Source organism: Apaloderma vittatum, unplaced genomic scaffold, assembly GCF_000703405.1.
Source record: "Apaloderma vittatum isolate BGI_N311 unplaced genomic scaffold, ASM70340v1 scaffold13234, whole genome shotgun sequence".
NCBI lineage: Eukaryota > Metazoa > Chordata > Aves > Trogoniformes > Trogonidae > Apaloderma > Apaloderma vittatum.
The window spans coordinates 19,436-40,853 of record NW_009711060.1 but is presented as its reverse complement, the minus strand read 5'-3'; the positions used below and the strand labels follow the sequence as shown (position 1 = coordinate 40,853).

Here is a 21,418-nt window from a genome sequence, read left to right as displayed (position 1 = left end):
GAGGTACGAGCCATGCCAGATGTTTTGCAAAAAAGCCCCCACTATGTCTACCTTCAACACTTCATTTCTTCCTCATTCCTGTTGGTTTCATGGCTGGTCTCATAGCGGTCCACGCTATGTTTCCCACAGACGCACTGTCCCTGCAAGAGAGGGACAAGGATGGGACATTGGAGGGTCCTGCCAAAGGTGTATGGTTTTAATCCTAGCCCTCAGAGGAGGAAGGTGTCTCATTCATGTCCTACAGCCAGCGAGAGACAGTTTCTTAGAGCAGAGATTATTTCCTTGCCTATGAGACATTTTTAGGCAGGCAAAGAAATATGTGGGAAGTCAGCAAGCTTTGAAAACTTCTGTGAGCTCTTAACCCATGAAAGCATATTTTAGAAAACAGATTTTTTTTAATTTTTGTTTTTCTTTTCTAAAATATCGATGCATTTTCAAAGACTTACGGAAAGGTTTGAGGTGAAAAGGACCTTTAAATGTTGTCTGGTCCAACCCCCCTGCAGTGAGCAGGGACATCTTCCTCTGGATCAAGTTGCTCAGAGCCCCATCCAATGTGACCTGGAATGTTTCCAGGGATGGGGCATCTGCCACCTCTCTGGGCAATTTATTTCAGTGTTTCACCAATGTCATAATAAAAAATTTCCTCCTTGCATCTAGTCTGAATCTCCTCTTTTTATTTTTGCTTAAAATCATCACCACCCATACTATCGCTACAGGCCCTATGAAAACTTTAGTTATTTTTCTCTTTAAGGCACACAATCTGAAACAAGCTGAAGCAGTTTTCGTCAGTATACACTTCAATTTGAAGCCAAAAAAAATCACTTTGAACCCAAACCTATGTTTTGATTCCAGTGTTGTTTTGGAGGAGACAAACTATTAGTCAAAATCAGTGTTTTTTCCATGTAACCGGTGTTGGCTGGCCTGTTCTCTTTTTCTTAACCCCTTTGTCAGGGGAGTGGAACGGCTTTTTGCTCAGTTCTTGCTCTGGATGGACACCCACCAGGCTGGGGTGCTCCATCGGCCGCTTGTCCTCTGCCGTGACGGCTGTGCTCTTCTCTTCTCTTCCAGGTGCTCCTTTTCAAAGGTCTCAGCATCCCCATGCTACCTCCTGCCGGCACTTCCACCTGGGTCCCCAGCCTCAGCTCTCCACCGACTTCACCCTGCCTCACGCGGTGCAGCCCCAGCCGGGGCTGACCCCACACATGGCCCCCGCCCACCAGCACAGCGGCCCCCTGCACCAGCCCCTGGCACCGGTGCCAGCCCTGCCCTTCCAGGATGTGGCCGGACCCTCCTTCCTACCTCAGGCGCTTCACCAGCAATACCTCCTCCAGCAGCAGCTCCTTGAGGCACAGCACCGCCGGCTCATGCCCCATCCCAGGTAAGGGGGTCTTTTCCTGGGGGATATCCGCTGAAAAGGTAGTCTTATAAGGAGAGGCTGAAGGAGCTGGGGTTGATCAGCCTGCAAAAGAGGAGGCTGAGGGGAGACTTTCTCACTCTCTACAACTGTCTGAAAGGAGGTTGTAGTGAGGTGGCGTTTGGTCTCTTCTCCCATGTAACAAACAATAGGACAAGAGGAAGTGGCCTCAAGTTGCGTCAAAGGAAGGTTAGATTGGATATCAGGAAACAACTTCTTCAGCAAAACGCTTGTCAAGTGCTGGAACAGGCTGCCGAGGGCAGGGGTGGAGTCCCTGTCCCTGGAGGCATTTAAAAGCTGTGTAGATGTGGTGCTCAGGAATATGGTTTAGTGGTGGATCTGGCAGTGCTGGGTTAACAGTTGGACTTGAACATCTTAAAGGTCTTTTACAATCTAAACAATTCTGTGATTCTATTCTATGACTCTACATCAGCCTCAACTGAGCAAAGTGACTTCTGCAAAACCCGGGCAGTAGCTACTGGTAATGCTGAGTTTTCTTCAAAAGTTCATCTGTGTACCCCCAAAACACACCTACCAGAAGGGAAGCTGCTGGGCAAGTTGCACCTGTGGGTGTACCTTTCCCATGGGGATCCATACTATGCTCATCTAGTGTGTCTCGAGGCCGCTTATAGGATGGTAATATCATGATTGTAGCACATTGGTGTTGTAGTGAAGTGTCCAGCACGACAGAGAGAGCGATAGATTGTGTGCATGAGGTATGTCCTCGTAGCTGCTGTTTTAAAACCATGTCAGAGATGGTATCCACCAGTCCTGGCAGGTTTTGCACATGAAAAGCTTGCTTTTCTGGGTCTGGGTAGGCTTTCCAGGTCTGTGAGGAAATGATGCTGCTGACCTGCAGCACATTCAGTCAAGGAATGGAGCTTAAATTCAGACTGGGCTGACAACTGCAGAGAGAATTGCTGTAACTCAGCAGAGGTGTATATGGATGCTTGGCCTTGTCCTGATTGTGTTTCTTGAGAAGCGGGGTTTAGATAACATGTAGGAGAGCTTTTTTTTGAAACATATGGAAGCTATTTGTGGGTTGTACCCATGGATCAAGAATCAGAGGATGAATCTTTGCAATAATGCCTCATTTGGAAAGAACGCTGCAGACGAAAAACTTTCCATACCCTTTCTGCCTGAAAATTGTGTGTTCTTCTCATCTTGTTTTGTTTTGTATAAGCTGGATTTTAGGTGGATTTAATGATTAGTTAATAATTGGGTAACAAATATGTGTGAGGCTGAGGCAGTCATGATACAAGTGTTTATCTCTTAGTCATAAGCTGAATTCAAATAAAAGCACAGAGCACGATTCCAGAAGCTGCTGTGGTAAATGCTGTCAGTGTTACATTTGCAAGTGGGTTGCAATGTGGAAAAGGGCAGGAACCTCTTGCCTGGTCCCACAGCCTATTTCTGAAAGCACAGCTGCATCAGGAGAGAGTGTCAGGAACCTTACAGTTGTGGAGCATGAGGCCCCATTAATGGGAAACTGGGTCATGCTTCAAAAGTGGAGCCTCTGAGCTGTGACTGTGTGAAAAACTCTTAATCTAGCAGCTCCCTGGTCCATTTACTCCAGTGCTTTCCTTTGTTTCGCTGTGGCTCCACTGGTAAGCATGAGGTGTGAGTCTGTTTGTAGTGCAAATCCTTCTAGGCATCCATTTTGTCTCTCTCCAAATGTGGATTCTGGTCAAGTCCCTTGAGTAGTCCAAATGGACAATAATCACAAGGAGAGACTCAAACCCCTTGAAAAACCTTGTTGTATACCACTTTCCCTTCCTTGCCTGCAAAGGCAGCAGAGCTGAGGGGAAAAGAAGCTGGATCCCAGCCTGGCCTGTCCATCATCCAGAGAAAAGTTGGCAAAGGCTAGCAAGAGTAAATTCTGCTTTCAGTCACTGCTGAGTAATCCTGTTATGAATGAGGTTCCCCAGGAGTTTATGGACTGCGTGGGGAGACGAGACAACCTGCAGCTTCTTTACGATGATGGATAACAGCTGAAGCAGGGACACGTTTTATCTTGTGTGTTGCTTATGGGACTGACAGTGGAGAAAAAGAAAACAGGGCAAATGGCACAAAGCTGCTAAGGAAGAAGTGGTTTGGCTCCCTCTCTTTCTCTCCCTGTTGCCACCACATAGCATCTTTTGTAAGCTGAGTGTATGTGGGTGCCACAGAGGTTGAGAGTGAAGGTCTGTATTATGTCTGTGGTGACTATGAGTAATTGACTTGGCTCAGGGGTTCCTCTTCCCATTATGCCTGGCACCTACCTGGGCTCTTTTCTCTTGGACACGTATTCACAAACCCAACCGTTTGCTAACTCCCTTGCTGGTCTCTTCCCCGCAGGCGGGCTCAAGAGCGCATGTCCGTACAGCCTCACCGCCTACACCCCAGCTTTGACTTCAGCCACCAACTGCAGACTCCACAACCCATGGGGCCCCAGCCAAGGTATTTAGCCGAAGGCACAGACTGGTAAGTTTTTCACATTTCACTGGCGAGTTGAGTGAGGTGTTTAAAAAGTCCTGAGGAGGCTGCAAGGGTTGGTGAATGTCGTCATGGATTGATGCTTCCATGAAAGTTAATGGTGCAGCTCAGCAGATACAATGTGGGGAGTGTGCAATGGGAAAACTCAACTTTAGGAGGGCCATGACTTGTGCTAAAGCCTTTATGCATGTATATGGCAACACTGAGGCATCAATATTGCCCACAACTCTTCGTCCATGGATGTGGAGCACAACCAAGCATTAATCTTCCCCAGGGGGTTCTTCTGCTGCAGGGCACAGACAAGGTCTTTTTCCTGTAGACCAACATCTCCACCTGAACTAGACATTCGCTGTCCACCAGCCACTCAAAAACCAGTGGCCACCACTTTTTCTGTGGTCTAAATTAGGGAGCACCATGCTGCCCTGCCCTGCGGGGTGGTGTGAATGAATTAATAGTTGTTAATTGTTCCGCCACTGCAGTGTTCGATACCCTGGAAAAACCGAGCAGGGAATTGATTGTTTTGTCTTCAGAGCCGGTTTTGAGATTTTGCACAGTTACTAAGGTACGGGCCCCTACTTGGAAGAATAAAAAAATAAAACACATACTTCTGCGTAGCCGCTTGGTAGCTGAGCAAGGTCCATTCTGTGCACCAAATGGGAAAAATAGCACGTGAACATGTAATTAGAGACAATCGCGATGTGTATGCACAAGGGTCACGAAATAAAATGGCACAGGAAATCTTAATTATGGCATTTCCCAACATCTGAGTGCGTCACTCTGCAATGGAGAGTCCTTTTAACACAGGTAGGCATTTTTCCCCCTCCAGGGTAATAATACACAACCTAAAACCCAGCCCGATCCTTTTGCCATTTTCTTCTCAGGTGTTCCCATTACTGGCACCACTGTGAGCTGAATTTGGCCAGGATGACATTGTTCAGATCAGTTCACAAAGCGGTTCATGCACCATCTGGATAGAGCGATTCTTTCTGCCTCTCTTTCGGCACGGAGTGTTTAATTATAATGATTAGGAGGATACGATAAAGCACTGCTTTATGCAGAAATCCTGTACTGTGTACATATATATGGGTGACTCACTTCCCCTTGGGGCACGTCTACGGTTTTTCTCAGTGACAGATACAAAAACTTTCTTCTAATGTGTTGCCACTCCATGAGAACCAGCAGCGGTGCTCGCTCAGGAGCGGTAGGTGATGGGCACTGTCGCAGGAAATGGGGAGGGAAGGAAGATCTGAAGGTAGTCAGTCATCTCGGACAGACCAATCTCAATTAAAATCTTCTGATGAAGAAGAAATAAACTCCCATTTTATTCCTTAAATCATCCTTAAATGATGACCAGCCTGAATCCTTTGCTTGGCAGCCTCTGTACCATAAGCGCCACAGCTCTTGAACCTTGCATCTGAGCATCAAGATGCTGTGCAGTCATCCATGGTGGTTTGTCCCTGGCCGGTGGCGAGGTGCCCCCACAGCCACTCCATCACTCCCCTTCTCAGCTAAATGGGGAGAGAAAATATAATGAAGGGACGGTGGTTTGAGACAAGGATAGGGAGATCATTTGCAAAATGAGCAAAATAGACTTGATTTTGGGGACATTAGTTAAAATTATTAGAAGTCGAAGTCAGAGAATAATAATGAGAAATAAAAGCAGATCTGAACAATAATACTTTCCCCCCCAACCTCTCTCTTCTTCCCAGGCTTAACATCACTCTCAGTTTATCCACCTTATCCCCCTAGGAGGAGACAGGGAATGGGGGTTGTGGTCAGTTTATCCGACGGATGTTGTCTTCACTGGTGCTTCTTCCTCCAGGGGAGGACTCCTCACTCTTCCTCTGGGCCGTTGTGGGGTCCCTCTCACGGGAGACAATCTTCACCCACCTTCTCCAATGTGAGTCCTCTCACGAGAGACAGTTCTTGACGAACTGCCCCAGCGTGAGTCTCTCCGTGGGGTGCAGCCCTTCAGGAGGAAGCTGCTCCAGCATGAGGCCCCTGTGGACCCACAAAGTCCTGCCAGCCGACCTGCTCCAGCGCGGGCTGCTCTCTCCCCACGGGCTCTGGCAGCAACCTGCTCCAGCGTGGGCTTCCCACGGGTCACAGCCCCCTTCAGGCATCCACTCCACTGTGGACATCTACACCCCGCCCATGGGCTGCAGGGGGACAACCCGCTTCACCATGGTCCTCACCATGACCCGGGGGACTTGCTGCTCCGGCGCCTGGAGTGTATCCTCCCCCCGTCCTTCTTCACTGACCTTGGTGTCTTCACAGATTCTCACTCCTCCATCTCTGTGCCACCTGTTGTGGCGCAGTTCTTTTTCCCCATTCTTAAATATGTTTTTACAGAGGCGTTCGTCTCCTGTAATTTTACTGATGGGCTCAGCCTTGGCCAGCGGCGGGTGCGTCTTTGGAGCCGGCTGGCATTGGCTCTGTCAAACCTAGGGGAGCTTCGAGCAGCTTCTGGCAGAAGCCACCTCTAGAGGCCCCCGCTATAAAAATCTGGCCACACAAATCCAGTACACATGGCTAGAAGGCAATAGTGGTTTTGGTTTTCTTCAGCTAACGTGCTCTGCTTATTCACACCCAAGCCCCGGGAAAACACCGTTCCATGCAGTATTCTGCTTTGGAGCCTCCTGCAGACCCACAGCATGGCTTCAGGAGCCTTGACATTTGATTTTCAGGCTCTAGATGCACCAATGCGCAAACAGCTCGGCAATTCTGTTACTGTAATTACTTGTGCAAGCTAATAATAACCATTCATCTCTGACAGATCTCTTCAGTCCTTAATCTCAAAGCATTCTGTGGATTTTCACATCTGTTTTGTGGACAGGGAATATGGGAAGGCAGAGGGGAAGTGGTCAAGGTCCTGCATCAGGGAATGGACCCAAAGCCTCCTGATTTCCAGCTGAACCTTCCGTCCAACTGGGAACAGATTTTAAGCAATTGGATAAATCTTCAAAACTGTGATGCGGGAGATGGGAGATGCCCAGTCCTGTGGACTCTCACCCCATTGTGTTCCTGCCAGTCCCCTGCTGTGTTGTGTCTTCTGCCAGGTTTTGTCTATCTAGCACAGGGCCAGCAAAGATAGTCCCTCTCTTTGCTTCACCTTGGTGCTGGGTGTCTTATCAGGGAGTACAAGAGCGCTGGAGCTGCTCCCTGGTCCATGGGCTGTTTTGGGTAAAAGATTTCTGCATTTAACTGCCCCCTTACATCCCTTATCGGCTCTAGGGCAAAAACAGATTCACAGCTGTGGGAGGACATGTCTGGGTTGCTCCTAACAGGCCATGGCACTCGCTGCCGCTGTCCTCTGCACGGGGGGAGAGAAGTTTGAGGCTGAAACAGGGAAGCCACCCCTGTGCTCTAATTAGTTTTGCTTTGGTAAACGTGAAGACAATGGTTATTAGAGCACTGGCTTTTGTAATTATGATAAAGTGAATGATGTTCAAAGCACTTGTTCGCTGAGAGACTCTTTGGCTGGAGAGACAAGGGATCAGCTAATTGGATTATGGATCGAGATGCTGCCTGAGGTCTCCTCCCATCCTCTCCCCACGGCACAGGGATGGGGTTTGCAGTTTGTCCCTCTATGCTGCACTGGGCAGAGCTGCAGTGTTTGCAGGGATCTTGTTCGTGCTAAGTCCTGGGACTGAGCTGGGTTATTTTTCTGGGGGAGGAAAGTGCCCAGACTCACCCCAGGATGATTTGTCTGGACCAGGCTGCATGCAGGCAAGTGGGACCGTCAGGAATGTCCTACTTCATTGGTTTTGGCAGTACAAGAGTTTCATCTGGAAATTTGTTATAATCTTTGTATTTTCTGCACAAACAGCAGTTCTGAAAGTTCCCTGAGGCTCTGGGTGCAGGTGAAGTGCAGTCTTCCTTGTCTCCCTGAGTCCTACCATGATCTGGGCTCAGAGACCTCCAAGGAGAGCACTGGCACATCAAAAAGCTCCTAGATGGTGCCTCACTGGCTCCTAACAACTACCCAGAGTGGTTCATCAGTGTGTCCCCTGAGTAATCAGCTGTAAAATGTAATTGTGTGCAATGATGGCAGCAACAGGAGGACACGGTCTGGCTGAGCTGAGTTGCTGAGCCTGGGTATCAGTTGGAGCCACGGGGATGCTCTTGCTCTGAAATTAGCATCTGTGCAGCTCTGACACAGACTGGCAGAAAACCCAACCACTCACTCCTTCTTGTTGGCCTGGTGGGTGATCCTCCAAATGGGGGGAAGCTCCCATCCAAGCAGTAGCCTCACCCCAGCTTGAGGAACCCACAGCAGCCCAGAGCCCACCAGCGGAGCATGATCTGCCTTGCTGCAAGCCATGCGATAAACTTGTGCAGCCAACTCCCTGTCTTCATCTTCATGCCCACAGGGACCTCAGTGTCGATGCAGGACTGACTCACACCCAGTTCCAGGTCCGGCCGGTCCCTCAGCCCTATCAGCATTACTTAGCTACACCTCGGATGCACCATTTCCCCAGAAGCACATCCTCGACACAGATGGTAAGTGAAACGCTTTTACCGAGAAATGTTTAATGCATTGTCTGCCAGAAGGCAGTCAAAATAAAGGCTGCTATCTTTCTATCACCTGTCTTCTGTGAATCCCACTTATCTCCGGCCGTGGGAGGGAGTGTCTGCAAGGATAATGTTGCATCATTGCACTCTGGATTAAAGGAAGGAAAGAAAAGCTCAGCTGCTGTGGAAATATTTGTCCCGTTGCATGCAGCACCACACTCACAAGCTGGTCTGCAAACCCTGGGCAGGCCATGAGGAGATGCAGCAGTTATTAGTAATAACTTGATTAATAATGGAACAAATTGTGGGCTCCCAAGACTTTCTGTGTGCGGAAGGGTTGGTGGTAGGTGACTCCTTTACCTGGGCTCAGCCCCAGGGACCATTCCTGATCGCATTGCTTGCTGTCTACATCAGCCTTGATGCCATCTGTAAGGGTTTTGAGTGATTTCTTCCACAGGTGGAGATGGGGTTTGGTGAGAGGATGGGCTGATGGGGGTCGGTTGCTGGCCCTTCTCCTAGCAGGGTGCTGTATTTGGAGCTGAACCATGCCAAGCACTGCTAATCCTTAAAGCATCCTCAGAAATCCCACAAGGTTGTTTTTCCCTTGTGCCCATGGTCAGACCCTGACACTTGTGTCCTACAGCAAGGATTAGAAGATTTGAAGCTTGGGTGAAAAGAAATCCACCTATTTAAAATTAAATAAAATAAAATCTCTTTTTAAGCTAATCCATTCTGAGAGTTTGGAACAGTGGTGTTTCGGGTGAAACAGGAATTATTTTAACAGATAGTTTATCCAGAAGAAATGCATGTACTTAGTTATCATTTAAAAGAGATCTATTCAATGAACTCTCACTTTTTGGTTATTAAAAGCCTTCCATTGGGGAAGGTGTCAGTCTGCTCTTTCATTTTGAATTTTTGAAGAAATAGATTTAAATTGAGGTGCACAAGGGACTCCTATGTGCAAGTACAGGTGTCTTTATTATTCTCCCTCACTTCCTGCAGGTTGTTCACGAAATCAGAAATTACCCTTATCCTCAGCTTCAGTTACTTGCTCTTCAGGGACTGAACCCCAGCAGGCACACGTCCGCAGTGCGGGAGAGCTATGAAGTACGTATCTTGGGGATTGGAGTTATTATCAAATTTTTAAGTGCTGGGAATCTATGCAAGCTCTGGCATGGCCTGGTAAGACTGCATGGCAGTCACATTGAGACTTGCAGCGATTTTGGTAACAACTAGGGGCCAAAGGGGTTGAGTGGGTTTGGGAAAAGATGGTTTGCTCTGAGGTGCCTGGGTCTGGCTTGGGTTGACTCCAGCTCCCTCCATGTCTGTGAACTAAATGCTCCGGTTCTACAGGGTTTGGTTTCTCAGCCTGTCAAAGAGAGCTCAAATTTCATCCTAATTTCTGAAATATTAGACTTTCAGCTCTGTGCTCTCTGGCTTGAACCCTTAGTTACTGATCCAAAAGCTGGGGTTCACATCCATCATTAAAGCATGATTGATTTAGGTTTGACAGATGCTTCCACCAAGGAGAGGGCAGGAGGGAGCCTTGGTCACCAACAAGTGGGGTGGGGTGGTGGGTCCTCATGCTCCAGGAGCAATGCTGACGGCGTTTCACTGCTGTTCCCGCGCTGCAGGAGCTGCTGCAGCTGGAGGACAGGCTGGGCAGCGTGAGCCGGGGTGCCGTCCAGAACACCATCGAGAGGTTCACCTTCCCCCACAAATACAAGAAGGTGAGCACCCCAAAACCATGGCACAGCTGCCAGCCCCTCTCAGGTGGCCAAGGGCTGTGGGCATGGAGCAGACACAAAGAAGGCCTTTGGTGGGTCACAGTCTTTAGGGTCTGCAAACCGACTCCGCCAACTGAAATATTCCCTGAAGTGGGGGAGGAATGTAAAATCCAGAACTGGTGCTTTAATATCTTGTGGGGCTCCTGGGGCGAAGCAGTGGTGTAGCTCAGCTGGCTGTTTCTCACTTCTAGGCTAGGAAGCTGCGGGCCAAATTTTCAAAAGGGTCTCAACCTTCTCCCACCCAGCGGGTGCAATTTCCCCCCTGTCCGCACCTGGTAAGAAAGTGCACACACCAAGGGGGCTTCGTGCATGCAAACCCACCCCGTTCTGCATGCAAGAGGTGCTGCCCGCGTGCCTGCCGGGAAGCTGCCGGCTCCACGGCATGGGGGAGCTTGTCCTCCCCTCGTTTTGCAGGAGGTGTCTCCTCTGTTGGAGCTGATCTCCTGCCTGTAAGGAAATGGGTGCCACGGTTTTGGGTTGTGCTAAATAGAAAATGGGAAAAGTGCTTGTTTGCATAGTAATTTCACACATTGGTCATTCCTGGCTGGGCAGTAACAAGGAGGGACGTTACATTGTCCAGGTTGGAAGTGAATCAACTCCTGCTGTGCCTATCTCTGCCCGCATCTCCAGTGGATCCAGAAAATGATATTAATAGGAATGGACGTGGGGGGAGGAAGAAAAGGGGTGAGATGACAGGCTAAGCACTGCACCATGGCCAAGCTGACATGGGGCACAGTGGTTGCGCTTCTTGGCAGTGATGGCCCCATATGCTTTGAGGTCTCTAAGAGAAGCCTCCAGCAAAGGAGACCATGGGGCCATCCCTACTGCAAGGAGAAAGGAGGTGATGGGGGCCTGTGTTAAGGTATCAGAGGACTGGCGGCTCCTTGGGGCACTACCACCAGCCTCACTACCACCCACGTCAGTAGGACACGTGCCGACTAGCAGCATGTTGGTGGCATCCTCCCTTCACAGGTTGTTTTGGCTGGGCTGCCTTCCCCAAGCTGGAGAATCTGGCTGATAGATGAAGCTCTTATGATTTGCCTTCTTGCAACTACCCAGGCTTGGGAGAACATTAGAAAGCCAAGTCCTAACCAAATGATGTCTTTAACCTTGCTGCAGAGAAGACCGCAGGAGGGCAAGGCTGAGCAAGAGGATGGAGAGGAGTCAGACACTGATGAGAAATGCACAATCTGTCTGTCCATGCTTGAAGACGGAGAAGATGTCAGGTACGATCCTTCCATCTGCTCCTCCAGTTCTCGATGCCATATGAGTTTGTTTATTTGGATTAATGCCGCTGTGGGCTGATGAGGTTGTCCCTGTTCTTGTTCGGTCAAACTCACCCAAGCTGTTGCAAGGTCTGGGAAACTAAATACCATTTAGATGGATATTGGTTGGGGATATTGGTATGTAGGTAAGAAGAGCTCTGCAGTAGAAGGAGTGATCACCTACTTAAGGCAGTGGCAATGGGCCAGGTGGCAAGTGTCAGAGAAGGATCAGTCCCAGCTCTCAGACAGCCATCTGGAGCTTGGGGACATCAACATCTGAGCTTGACAGATGACTAAAGTACAATACAAGAGAGTGTGGGTGTGAAGTCCAAGGGATTTTGGCTTGTGGCCAGGACAGAGCTGCTTTATTGTGGAATAAGCAAGATTACTCTGCCCACATGGTCACAGGGAGCTGTCCTGAGCCAACAACAGAGCCCCAGTTATCCCTCACATATGTCCCCAGGCTCTTGGCTGGGTCAAATCTCTTATTGTGACAGAGGATGGTGACAAGCAATTGCAAGGGGCAATTGCAAGGAGCTGCAGGTGGGCACTGCAGCTGCACTGCCTGGTCCTGCTCCTCATCCTTTAATTGCCCTAAACCATCAAGAAAATCTCTGATCCTCTTGCTGTGAGTTTTGTCCTTCAGGGTCCCTCCAGCTCACAAGGGTAAGTGAAAGGCAGCAGTCATGGATAATAATTGGAACAACTCCGTTCTGGAGGGTGTGGGGTTTTCTAAAAGGCATTTAGCAAAGGGCTCCACCTCTGACCTACTGCCCTGTATGAGCTGATGGGGCTGGGGAAGGCTCTAGGACCTAAGCAGCACTGTTGTCACTACATTGGTGTTTCCCTATGCTTGAAACAGCCCTAGCTGCTGCTTTATATCTTTACTTCGGCCCCTGGACCTCCTCCATCCTAACAGGGTGGTACTTCTCTCTCTGTAGGCGGTTGCCCTGTATGCATCTCTTCCATCAAGTGTGCGTGGACCAGTGGTTGGCCACCAGCAAGAAGTGCCCGATCTGCAGGGTGGACATTGAAACACAGCTCGGCTCAGACAGCTGAAGAGGACTGGCTGGACACACCATTTTCCTTACCAGGTCATATGGCCATAAACCCTTGCAGCAAAATTTTTGCCTTCTGAGCCATTTGATTGAGAGGAAAAGTCTGCAGGCATGTTAGTGAGAAAAAGGAGGAGGAGGAGGAGGAGGTGGTACAATATCTAGTGGTAGGGGATATTGCACATATGCAGGATACGGGCCCGGTGAAAGGGAGCTGGCATTCCCGGAGCTCAGAGACCCCCATGCTGCAGAAGATTTAGTGTTGAACATGAAGGAACTAGTTGTGGTAGTCTGGCCTGTCAATCCTGCATTTCATGAGGATTGTATATATATACCTCTCAAATACGTAGAAACATGTTAGGGGTCCTTTAGCTATTTCTATGGATGGCAGCTGGAGCATGTTAGCTTAAGAAATGTTGTGTTTGATGCCCTACTCATCTTGTGGTGGACATGTTGCTGTTACCTAATTTGCACCAAATATTTTTCCATAGATTCCTTATTTTGGTGCCTGATTAATACATTGCAGATGGGGAATAAAGACGTCAATCTTTCCCACCCCTTGCGGGGGAGGGGGAAGAGGCGAAAAAGCAAAATCCTGTTTACAGTCAGAAGGGTTGCGCTCTTTGCCTCAGCCGCGTGTGCTTCCTTTCCTTGCGTTTACAGTGTGTTGCAAATTCAGAAAAGCTTAAAAAAATTACAAAAACTGAGAAATTAAATGAATGAAGCAATAGGGAGATGCTTCGTTCCTGCTTATCTGCTGGTGCTGGACACTTTCTGTAGGGGCACAGTATTGGAGTAGATGCTGTTTCTTCGCTTTCCGTATCTTAACTAAGTAGCATATCAAAATCCAAGGGGGAGGTCTCTTCATGATTGCCATTGTCCATGATGCTTTCTCCTGCGAGCTGTGAGGCTGGTTGGCTTCATCACTGGTCCATAACGATGGTTACTGGAGGTGATGCCTACAGCTGTGCTTATTTTGGGGTATAATAACACCGGAGAGGTGCTGACAGATGTGTGCTGCTGGCACCTTTCCCATTCAAAAGTATCTCCAGCAATGGGACAGGAGAAAACTTGATGCTCACAAGGCACCACTGAGGCCACAAGCATGTGGGCATGTGAGGAAAAGGCAGGTTGGAAGAGAGGTTTGTTGCATTTGGAGGGGCTGAGTTGTGACCCTGCCTCAGAGCACGTGCACCTGCACCTGCACGTATTTGTATGCACATATCAGGCTGTGCTCATGTGGAGAATGGAGTGGCTATTAAAATGAAATTTAACTGCATGAATGCTGGTTCCACAGAAACACTTGGCTCCACAAAAACATTAGAAAACACTTTTTCCCTGTGAGGGTGACAGAGCCCTGGCACAGGCTGCCCAGAGATGTTGTGGAGTCTCCTTCTCTGGAGACATTCAAACCCCACCTGGACGTGGGGTGATCCTGCTCTGGCAGGGGGGCTGGATGAGATGATCTTTCAAGGTCCCTTCCAACCCCCAACATTCTGTGATTTTGTGACATTCTGTGAACACTCAGAACAGAATTGAGAGGTGATCCCTGAAGGAGTGAGCTGTTGCAATTGAAGATGCCCCCAAAATAAAGACCTCGGCACACCAACTGCAGTGACTGGCCTGAAAACCCTCCAGAGAAAAAACATTAACAACCAAACCCCTTTTTTAAATTTCCTTTTTTTTAATTATTGTATTTTTTTAACATACCAGGGGACCAAAAGAGAGATGCAGAGGAGTAAGGGGAATTGACCAGGAACATTATATATTGAAATGGAAATGATTTCTGGCTCCCTTGAACATCCATTTTGCTGGAGCCAAGTGATGCTCTCCAAGTAGAAACAATCACAAATTGCCACCTGAGAGACTGTAGTAGTTGGAAAACATCAACCTTAGAGAGACCCCAGAGATTATTTTTCTTCCCAGCCAGAGAGGAGAGGGAAAGGGGAGCCCCACGAGATGGGAGAGTGAAGGATCCCTTCTTTTGCTGTGCCCACATAGGTAGGAAGGGGTGAAGGGGGACACACGGTGGCATGTAAGGAAGAGACAAAGAAGACAGAGAGGTGGTAGAAGCCCCATCACTGAAGACATTCCAGGTTGGGTTGGATGGGGCTCATCTTGTGGAAGATGTCCTCGCTCACTGCAAGAGGGTTGGATGAGATGACCTTCAGTGGTCCCTTCCAACCCAAACCATTTGATGATTCTGTCATATTCAGCTTCTTGGGGGATGTCCCAGCCCTGATGTCCCATGGGTCGAGGAGTGGCCCATCAGTACCCACAGGGCTTGCTCCAGCAGCAGCAGATTGAAGCAGCACTAAAAATAATACTAATATGACTAATAATATGGAGAAGAAAAGAAAGGCTTTGCTGGTAAAATACACTGTAAGCCAGCCTGGTCTGTCCAGGCATGAGCTGGGGGTGAAGCAAGGGGAGGAACGGCGTGATTGAGACCCTTGGTCGGGTGGGGAGGCAATGAGGAGCACTTCCAAACCGCGCGTGTTCTTAAAGCCTATGCGAAAGTATTATTATTTGCCTAATGAACAAGCACAGTTTTTTTAAAAAAAAACACAAAAAACACACAAACAAACAAACAAAAAAAAAACCAAACCCAAACCCTTTGGTGAAGAAAAGCACCAAATTCCTGTGGTCTCGTGTGAGTGACTGATCCCAAGGTGCGTGCGAATTTACAGCGTCTGGAGTTGCATCGGTGTGTCAGGTTCCTTTGCGTTTCAATAATTTGTGCAAGCAGGTTGCGAAAAAAAGATGAGCTTAAAAACAAAACGAAACAAACCACAAAAAAAAATCTCTAGGGGACAAAACGTTGATAGTTTACAGGGTTTTGTGAGTTTAAATGCCTTATATTTAACAATCATAATTTATGACTAACTTGTAGATATTGTGGGTTCTTATTTAATTATTTTTATAGTTGTTTTTTGCATTTTTAATTATAATTTATTTATTTAGAAATTAATACTAATTTTTTTTATTACTCCTATTACCTCATTTTTGCATTGTTTCTGGGAATGGAATGCTTTGCATGCGTCGGTACTTAAAAACAAAAAAATAATTAAACGTGGGATGTGGGGGTTAATGCTTATCTTGTCAAAAAAAAAAAGAGAAAAAAATCAGGGTGTGTGATTACAAACTGTATTACTGTGGTGCTGTTACCTTGGATACATTCCATAAAAATGCAAACCTTTGATTCTGTATGCTGTGACATAGTGGAAAACTGCAATATAGTGACTGTGTTTAGCACATATATATGAATATTATTTGCACTCATAATCAAACTCTGGTGATCCTTTCACTCGCGTCCTTGCGCATTGAAGGCGATTAATGGCAAAACCAAAACGTTTCGGTCGATTCTTGCCACTTCGCCGTCCCTGCTCCCGCTGGCGATGCTGCTGCTCTTGGCTGCAATAATATCTCCCCCCGCCGACCCCGCTACAAGGCTGCGCTTTGGGCGACGCAGGCATTTAGTGCAAGACTCTGCAAATTGCTTCAAATCTGGAGACTTTCAAACCCCGCCTGGACGTGTTCCTGTGTGACCTACTGTAGGGGATCCTGCTCTAGCAGGGGGGCTGGACTAGAGGATCCCTAGAGGTCCCTTCCAACCCCCAACGTTCTGTGATTCTGTGAGGAAGCCCAGGCGCAGTGGTCCTGTTCAATTTTTTGGTGCCTGTTAGCGCTCGGTATGGCTCTTTTCACCCTCCACGTGCACACACCCAGCTGCAGGGAGGATGAGGACAGCGATCGATTGAGTCCGAGCTTGGAGTCAAGAAAACGGAGGGATTTGTTGCAATTTGTAGAGTTTGAAGCCCTGGTCTAGCTGAGAGGGGGTGGGATGGAAACGGAAGAGATTCAGGGTCTGTTTGTAACGTCTGGCCAAGACAGCATGCGCTGTAACCCAGCTGTAAAACATGCGAGCCGCAGAAGGGTCTGGAGAGCAAGTCTTTCGAGGAGTGGCTGAGGGAACGGGGGTTGTTCAACCTGGAGAAAAGAAGGCTGAGAGGAGACCTTATCGCTCATTACAACTATCTGAAAGGAGGGTGTAGTGAGATGGGGATCGGTCTCTTCTCTCAGGTAACAGGTGAAAGGACAAGAGGAGATGTCCTCAAGTTGCACCAGGGAACATTTAGATGGGATATTTGGAAAAACTTCTTCACAGAAAGGGTTGTCAAGCACTAGAACAGGCTGCCCAGGGAAGTGATGGAGTCCCCATCCCTGGAGGGATTTAAAAGCCGTGTAGATGTGGTGCTCAGGGATATGATTTAGGGGTGGACCTAGGATTGCTAGTTTAGCAGTCAGAATCGATGATTTTAAAGGTCTTCTCCGACCTAAACAATTCTATGATTCCATGAAAAACTCCCAGTAGGTTTTATCCCTGCCGTTGGAGGGGAAACCTCAACTTGAAGCTTTTTAATCCACTGTAGAGCTGAGATGTGCACTGGAGCTGTCCCTGTCCCCAAGGAGGGGTCAGCCACAAACTGATGTCCCGCTCCCGCAGCAGTGTCCAAGCATCCCCATCCCCGGCCATGCCACTATCCCACCCCACGGCCCTTTCCCAAAAGGCTCCTAAATACCAAGTGTTTGGGCCTCCCAAGAGGGTTAGAGCTCCTTTGATAATATTTTAAAGCTTTAAGCCATAAACTGCTCAGCACAGATGCTTGGCCACATGTGGACAGGAGAAGGGTTCGATGCATGTGCTTGGTCAGTAGCCACCCTCCTGCCAAGCCTTTGGATGCAATTTTCTTTTGGGTTAGAAAGGCACAAAATGACTATAACTTCTTTTTTTTTCTTCTTTTTTTTTTCTCCCCTCCTGTGGCCCTTCAGGGTGCTGCTCTGCTTTGCTGACTTTGCCTTACCCTGGGTTTAAAACCTGTTTGTGTTTTGTCCCTTGCTGCTCTGTAACACTCCTCCCCTGCAGCCCGGAGCTGCGGTTTTGAGCCGTGCGGGGACAGAGGGTCCCCACACACACACACATACCCCATGCAAAGACACTGTAAAAAGGGATAAGAAAAACAAGGAGCGAGCGAACAAAAATCCTCTCCTTTAATGACCTGGGCTGGTGAAAGGATCACCCACATTTTTGTACTCCTACTGCTGTTCTGTTGTGCTGTGCAACATTTTGCTACATAGACTATTTTATAGAAGAAAGCTAGAAAAATATTTATTATTAATATTAAAGCAATAGTGCATTGAAGAAATGAAAAGACATTAGAAATTGTGTAAATGCTTAGATTCACTTTTGGTGGATTTTTTGTACTTTATTTATAACTAATAAAACAAACTGCATTGCTAACTATAAACCTGTGCCACACAGAAGTCACCCAACAGAGTGATCGCTTGGTCTTTATTTGCCACTTTTTTCTGGTTTCTTTGGGCTGGAGTCAATCCATCTTGGACTTCACTGTGCAAAAGAGGTGCTGCTGGGGTATAAAATACTCCCCCCAGCTGGTTTGCAAAGGTTTTTTGTGCCTGAGCTCTGTGGCAGAGGCAAGTTGAGGCTCTCCACGCCAGGCACGGCACGTGATGTCCTCTGGTATCAGTTTTGTGATTAGATACCAATATCACTTCCTAGAGCCAGGATGGAAAGTGCCTATTAAAGAGATATTCCACCTCTAAACACATCTCATACTGCCTATGGGGTCCCTCTAGCAAGTCCTGTAGAGATAGCAACAGGTCCTTCCTCCGTCCTCCTGGTGGAGAAGCATCTTCCTCCTAGTGTTTAAAATCTATGGAAAGAGAACCTTACTGGGGAAAAAAAAAACCCACAACAACAGCAAACCAAGCCAAAACCAACTCCAAACCAGTACAGATTTATGTGAGTGTATTTTCAATTCTGTTGTTACCTGTTGGAGCATCCAGTGGGCCATACACCCAGCTTTGCATCCTGCTCATTTCATAGGTCCGCTTGCACTTTTATTTTTTCCCCCAGTGAAAGGTGCCAGTCTCTGCTCCTTCCTACTCAATTTGGCTGCTCCTCCTCACACATGTCTTGCAGAAAAGTCTGAGACCAGTCCCCAGCTTTGATTATGTGATTGGACTAAATAAGCCTTGGAGGCAGGTGGCTACTGATGGTAGAGATTTGGTTCCTGTAGCCACAGGGAATTGCTGACTCCTCCGGCATCCAGCCAGCACTGTGTAAGGGTTGCACCATGTTCAGGCAATATGAATCTCCCATTATAGAAAGCTTTTATAAATTCAGAAAACAGGCTAAAAATGACCGCTGGTCCAGCTGGGAAGGAAAAATCTCAGATGCTCACTGAGATCTCGCCGACATCCTTTGAAAGGTTAACAGTACTGAGGGAGTTGCTTGAGATGGCCACTGATTTTATTTCAGATCCACAGCAGCGAACACGCCACCAGGCTCTGGTAACAGCCCTGAGGAGCAGTAAGAGCTGGCTGCGCTGGGGAGGGAGAGGGGTTGTGCTTTTTAAGGTATAACAGCACGAAACAAAACGCAATGTCTTTACTCACTGTGAGCATCTGTTCTCGCAGCAGCTGCTCAGGGTAGGGAAGCTCAGCCCTTATTTCAATTGCATAGTATCTAAATCCTCAGCTATGCCACAGGCTGCAGCTCAGAGCTGTACAACACCATCACTAAACACATTTTTTCTTGTTGTAATTTAAAATAGTGAGTTCTTTTCTCTGTCGAAGTGGACCTGCAATGGTGGGGCAGAGGACCCTGCAGGATGGATGCTTCACAGCCCCCAGTCACCCTGCCCTCATGCATATCAAAAATGTTTCACAACAATTTCTTAGAGATTGTCAAATAATTCTCATGTGCTGCAGCAAGAGATACCCAGTCCCTCTTGGCATCCAACACTGCAAAGGACTCCTTGGTTATACTTGTCTTCACTGGAAGCAAGCAAGTGTAACACAGCACTTCACTATTGTCCCAGAACATTGGGGACCACAGAGAAGATGGAATAATCTGGCTCTGCAGGCTCCTGCTGAGTGCCACCATCCTCATCGTTTGCTCTTGCTTTTTGTCTACATGAATGTTTTATTTGGATGAAAGCACGTGCATTAAAACCCCACCAATTAAGAAATAAAGAACAACGAAAACAAAAGAAGGTAGAGGGTCCCCGCTCAGTCCCCATGTGTTGCCTGATCTAGTTGAGAGGCGTCCCTGCCCATGACAGGGAGGTTGGATTAAATGATCTCTAAGGTCCTTTCCAGCCTAGGCCGTTCTATGATTCTGTGACAATTCTATGATGAGGGGAGCAGGAGCTGTGCATCTGCCCATTGTACATCTTTCAGATGCTCTGCCCCAGCAGAGATTGCCTGAGCCCTGCTTTTGCAGGCACGTCATTTGGACAGTTTTGGCTTTTCTCCTCCTCAGTTCTCCACTTGGCCTAGAACTTGTTGGTTTTAGCAACTTAATGCAACCTAATTAAAATCCAGCCCTTGGAAGAATTCCGTTCTTGCCTTATTGCTTTTGTAGCAATAGTTGTAGCAACAGAAGGACTACCCTGAGCCAGAGTGGAGTCGAGTTTTGTGCAAACAAGGGGCATTTTTGAAGTCTCTGGAAGGAAAAAAAGCATTTTTTTCACACTTCACCAAGGTTGCCTTTCTGGGAGGCAGTGAGGTTGCTGACTCTGTATCTGCAAACTCCCACCTCAGCCTTTTTTTAGGACTGCATTGCCTGGAGGTCAGCTTAGCTTTTGTGTTGACCATGCCCATCCAGGGATGGCAGGTGGTTTTTATGGCAAGCCAGGTATCTCATCTCTCACCTATGTGGCGATTTGGCGACCCCAAAGATGTTCACTGCTGCTTCAACAGCATCTCGGTGCATCACAGTGAATTTGCTTCAGGGTTGGCAGGGGTTAAACTGCTGCGATGCAGTGATGATGTAAAACCACCATCCCCGGCATCTCTGCACCACATGGGTGCTGACTGGAGCCAACTGGGAATGCTGGGACTACAGCATTTTAATTGGTAAAACTCCTGTTTCATTGCAGCACACATCTGCCTAAAAATGGGACAAATCTACTAATGGGGAGGGGTTTTTTACATAGCCCTGGTAGATTGGGGTGGGAGGGAGAGCAAAAACATCAAAAGCCTGAGCCTTTTTTTGATTTTGTTTCAAACTCCTTGCTGAGGTACCGACGTTTCATGATAACACTGCGCAAAAACAGCAAAAAAAAATGCTCCAGACTCTGCTTGTGGGATGCTCCTGGGCTGGCCAGGGAGCCCAAGCCCCATATCAGCGGAATCCCAGGGATGCATCACATCTGCTGACCTTAAGCCCTCCTGAGGTCTGTTCTGGTCCTCCTGAGAGCTCCTAGCCCTTGCTGAGAGCAGTGAGGAAGGAGAATACAGCCAGTAAAGGCTGCTATTATTATTCCCATCAGTGAGTAGCTCGTCATTGATGAGGTTGATTTCTAGGCTCATTTAAGCAACCTGCTCTGCTAGAAAATCATCAGTTAACAAAAAGGTTTCTAAAACGAATTAGTTCTGAGCTATTATTTGTGAGCTGGCACACGCAGCCCTGAATAAGCTCAGGTCTCTCCAGTGCTGCCTGCTGTGAGAAATAAGGATCTGGAACTCTGGTGTGATGCAGCAGCTTTCAGATATCCAGGAGCAACCAACATCACCTGCAACATGTCCCGGACTCTTGTCTCAGCATCACTAGGCCAAGTTGGGGCTTCCTTTGCCCACAACTAGGCAGGGATTGAGCAGTGGAACAGTCCTGCCTTGTGGCCAGGCACATCCAAGTCATGTCCCAGCAGGAGCATCGACACTAATCCAGGGACTGATGGGGTGGGTGGGCTCAGTGGGTCATTCTTGACCGGTTTGATGCCTATTCACACAAAATGCCTGCTTAAAACCAGCTTCAGGGAGGGGAGACACCCTCTTCTAGGACATGGGTGGGCCAAGAAAAAGTCTTCTCATGGTGTC

The 21,418-nt window shown here is 48.0% G+C and overlaps 1 protein-coding gene across 1 annotated transcript; it reads left to right on the top strand.

Annotated features, from left to right (window-relative positions):
• Window positions 1–1,068: 1,068 nt before the first annotated feature.
• Window positions 1,069–13,105, top strand: RNF165 (ring finger protein 165; the record flags this gene model as incomplete). Its single annotated transcript, XM_009867530.1, has 7 exons — window positions 1,069–1,378; window positions 3,752–3,877; window positions 8,263–8,392; window positions 9,407–9,511; window positions 10,039–10,134; window positions 11,311–11,417; window positions 12,398–13,105. Coding segments are annotated over 7 exons (992 nt in total), but the record flags the coding sequence as incomplete, so codon positions are not given.
• Between the last annotated feature and the right edge of the window lie 8,313 nt (window positions 13,106–21,418).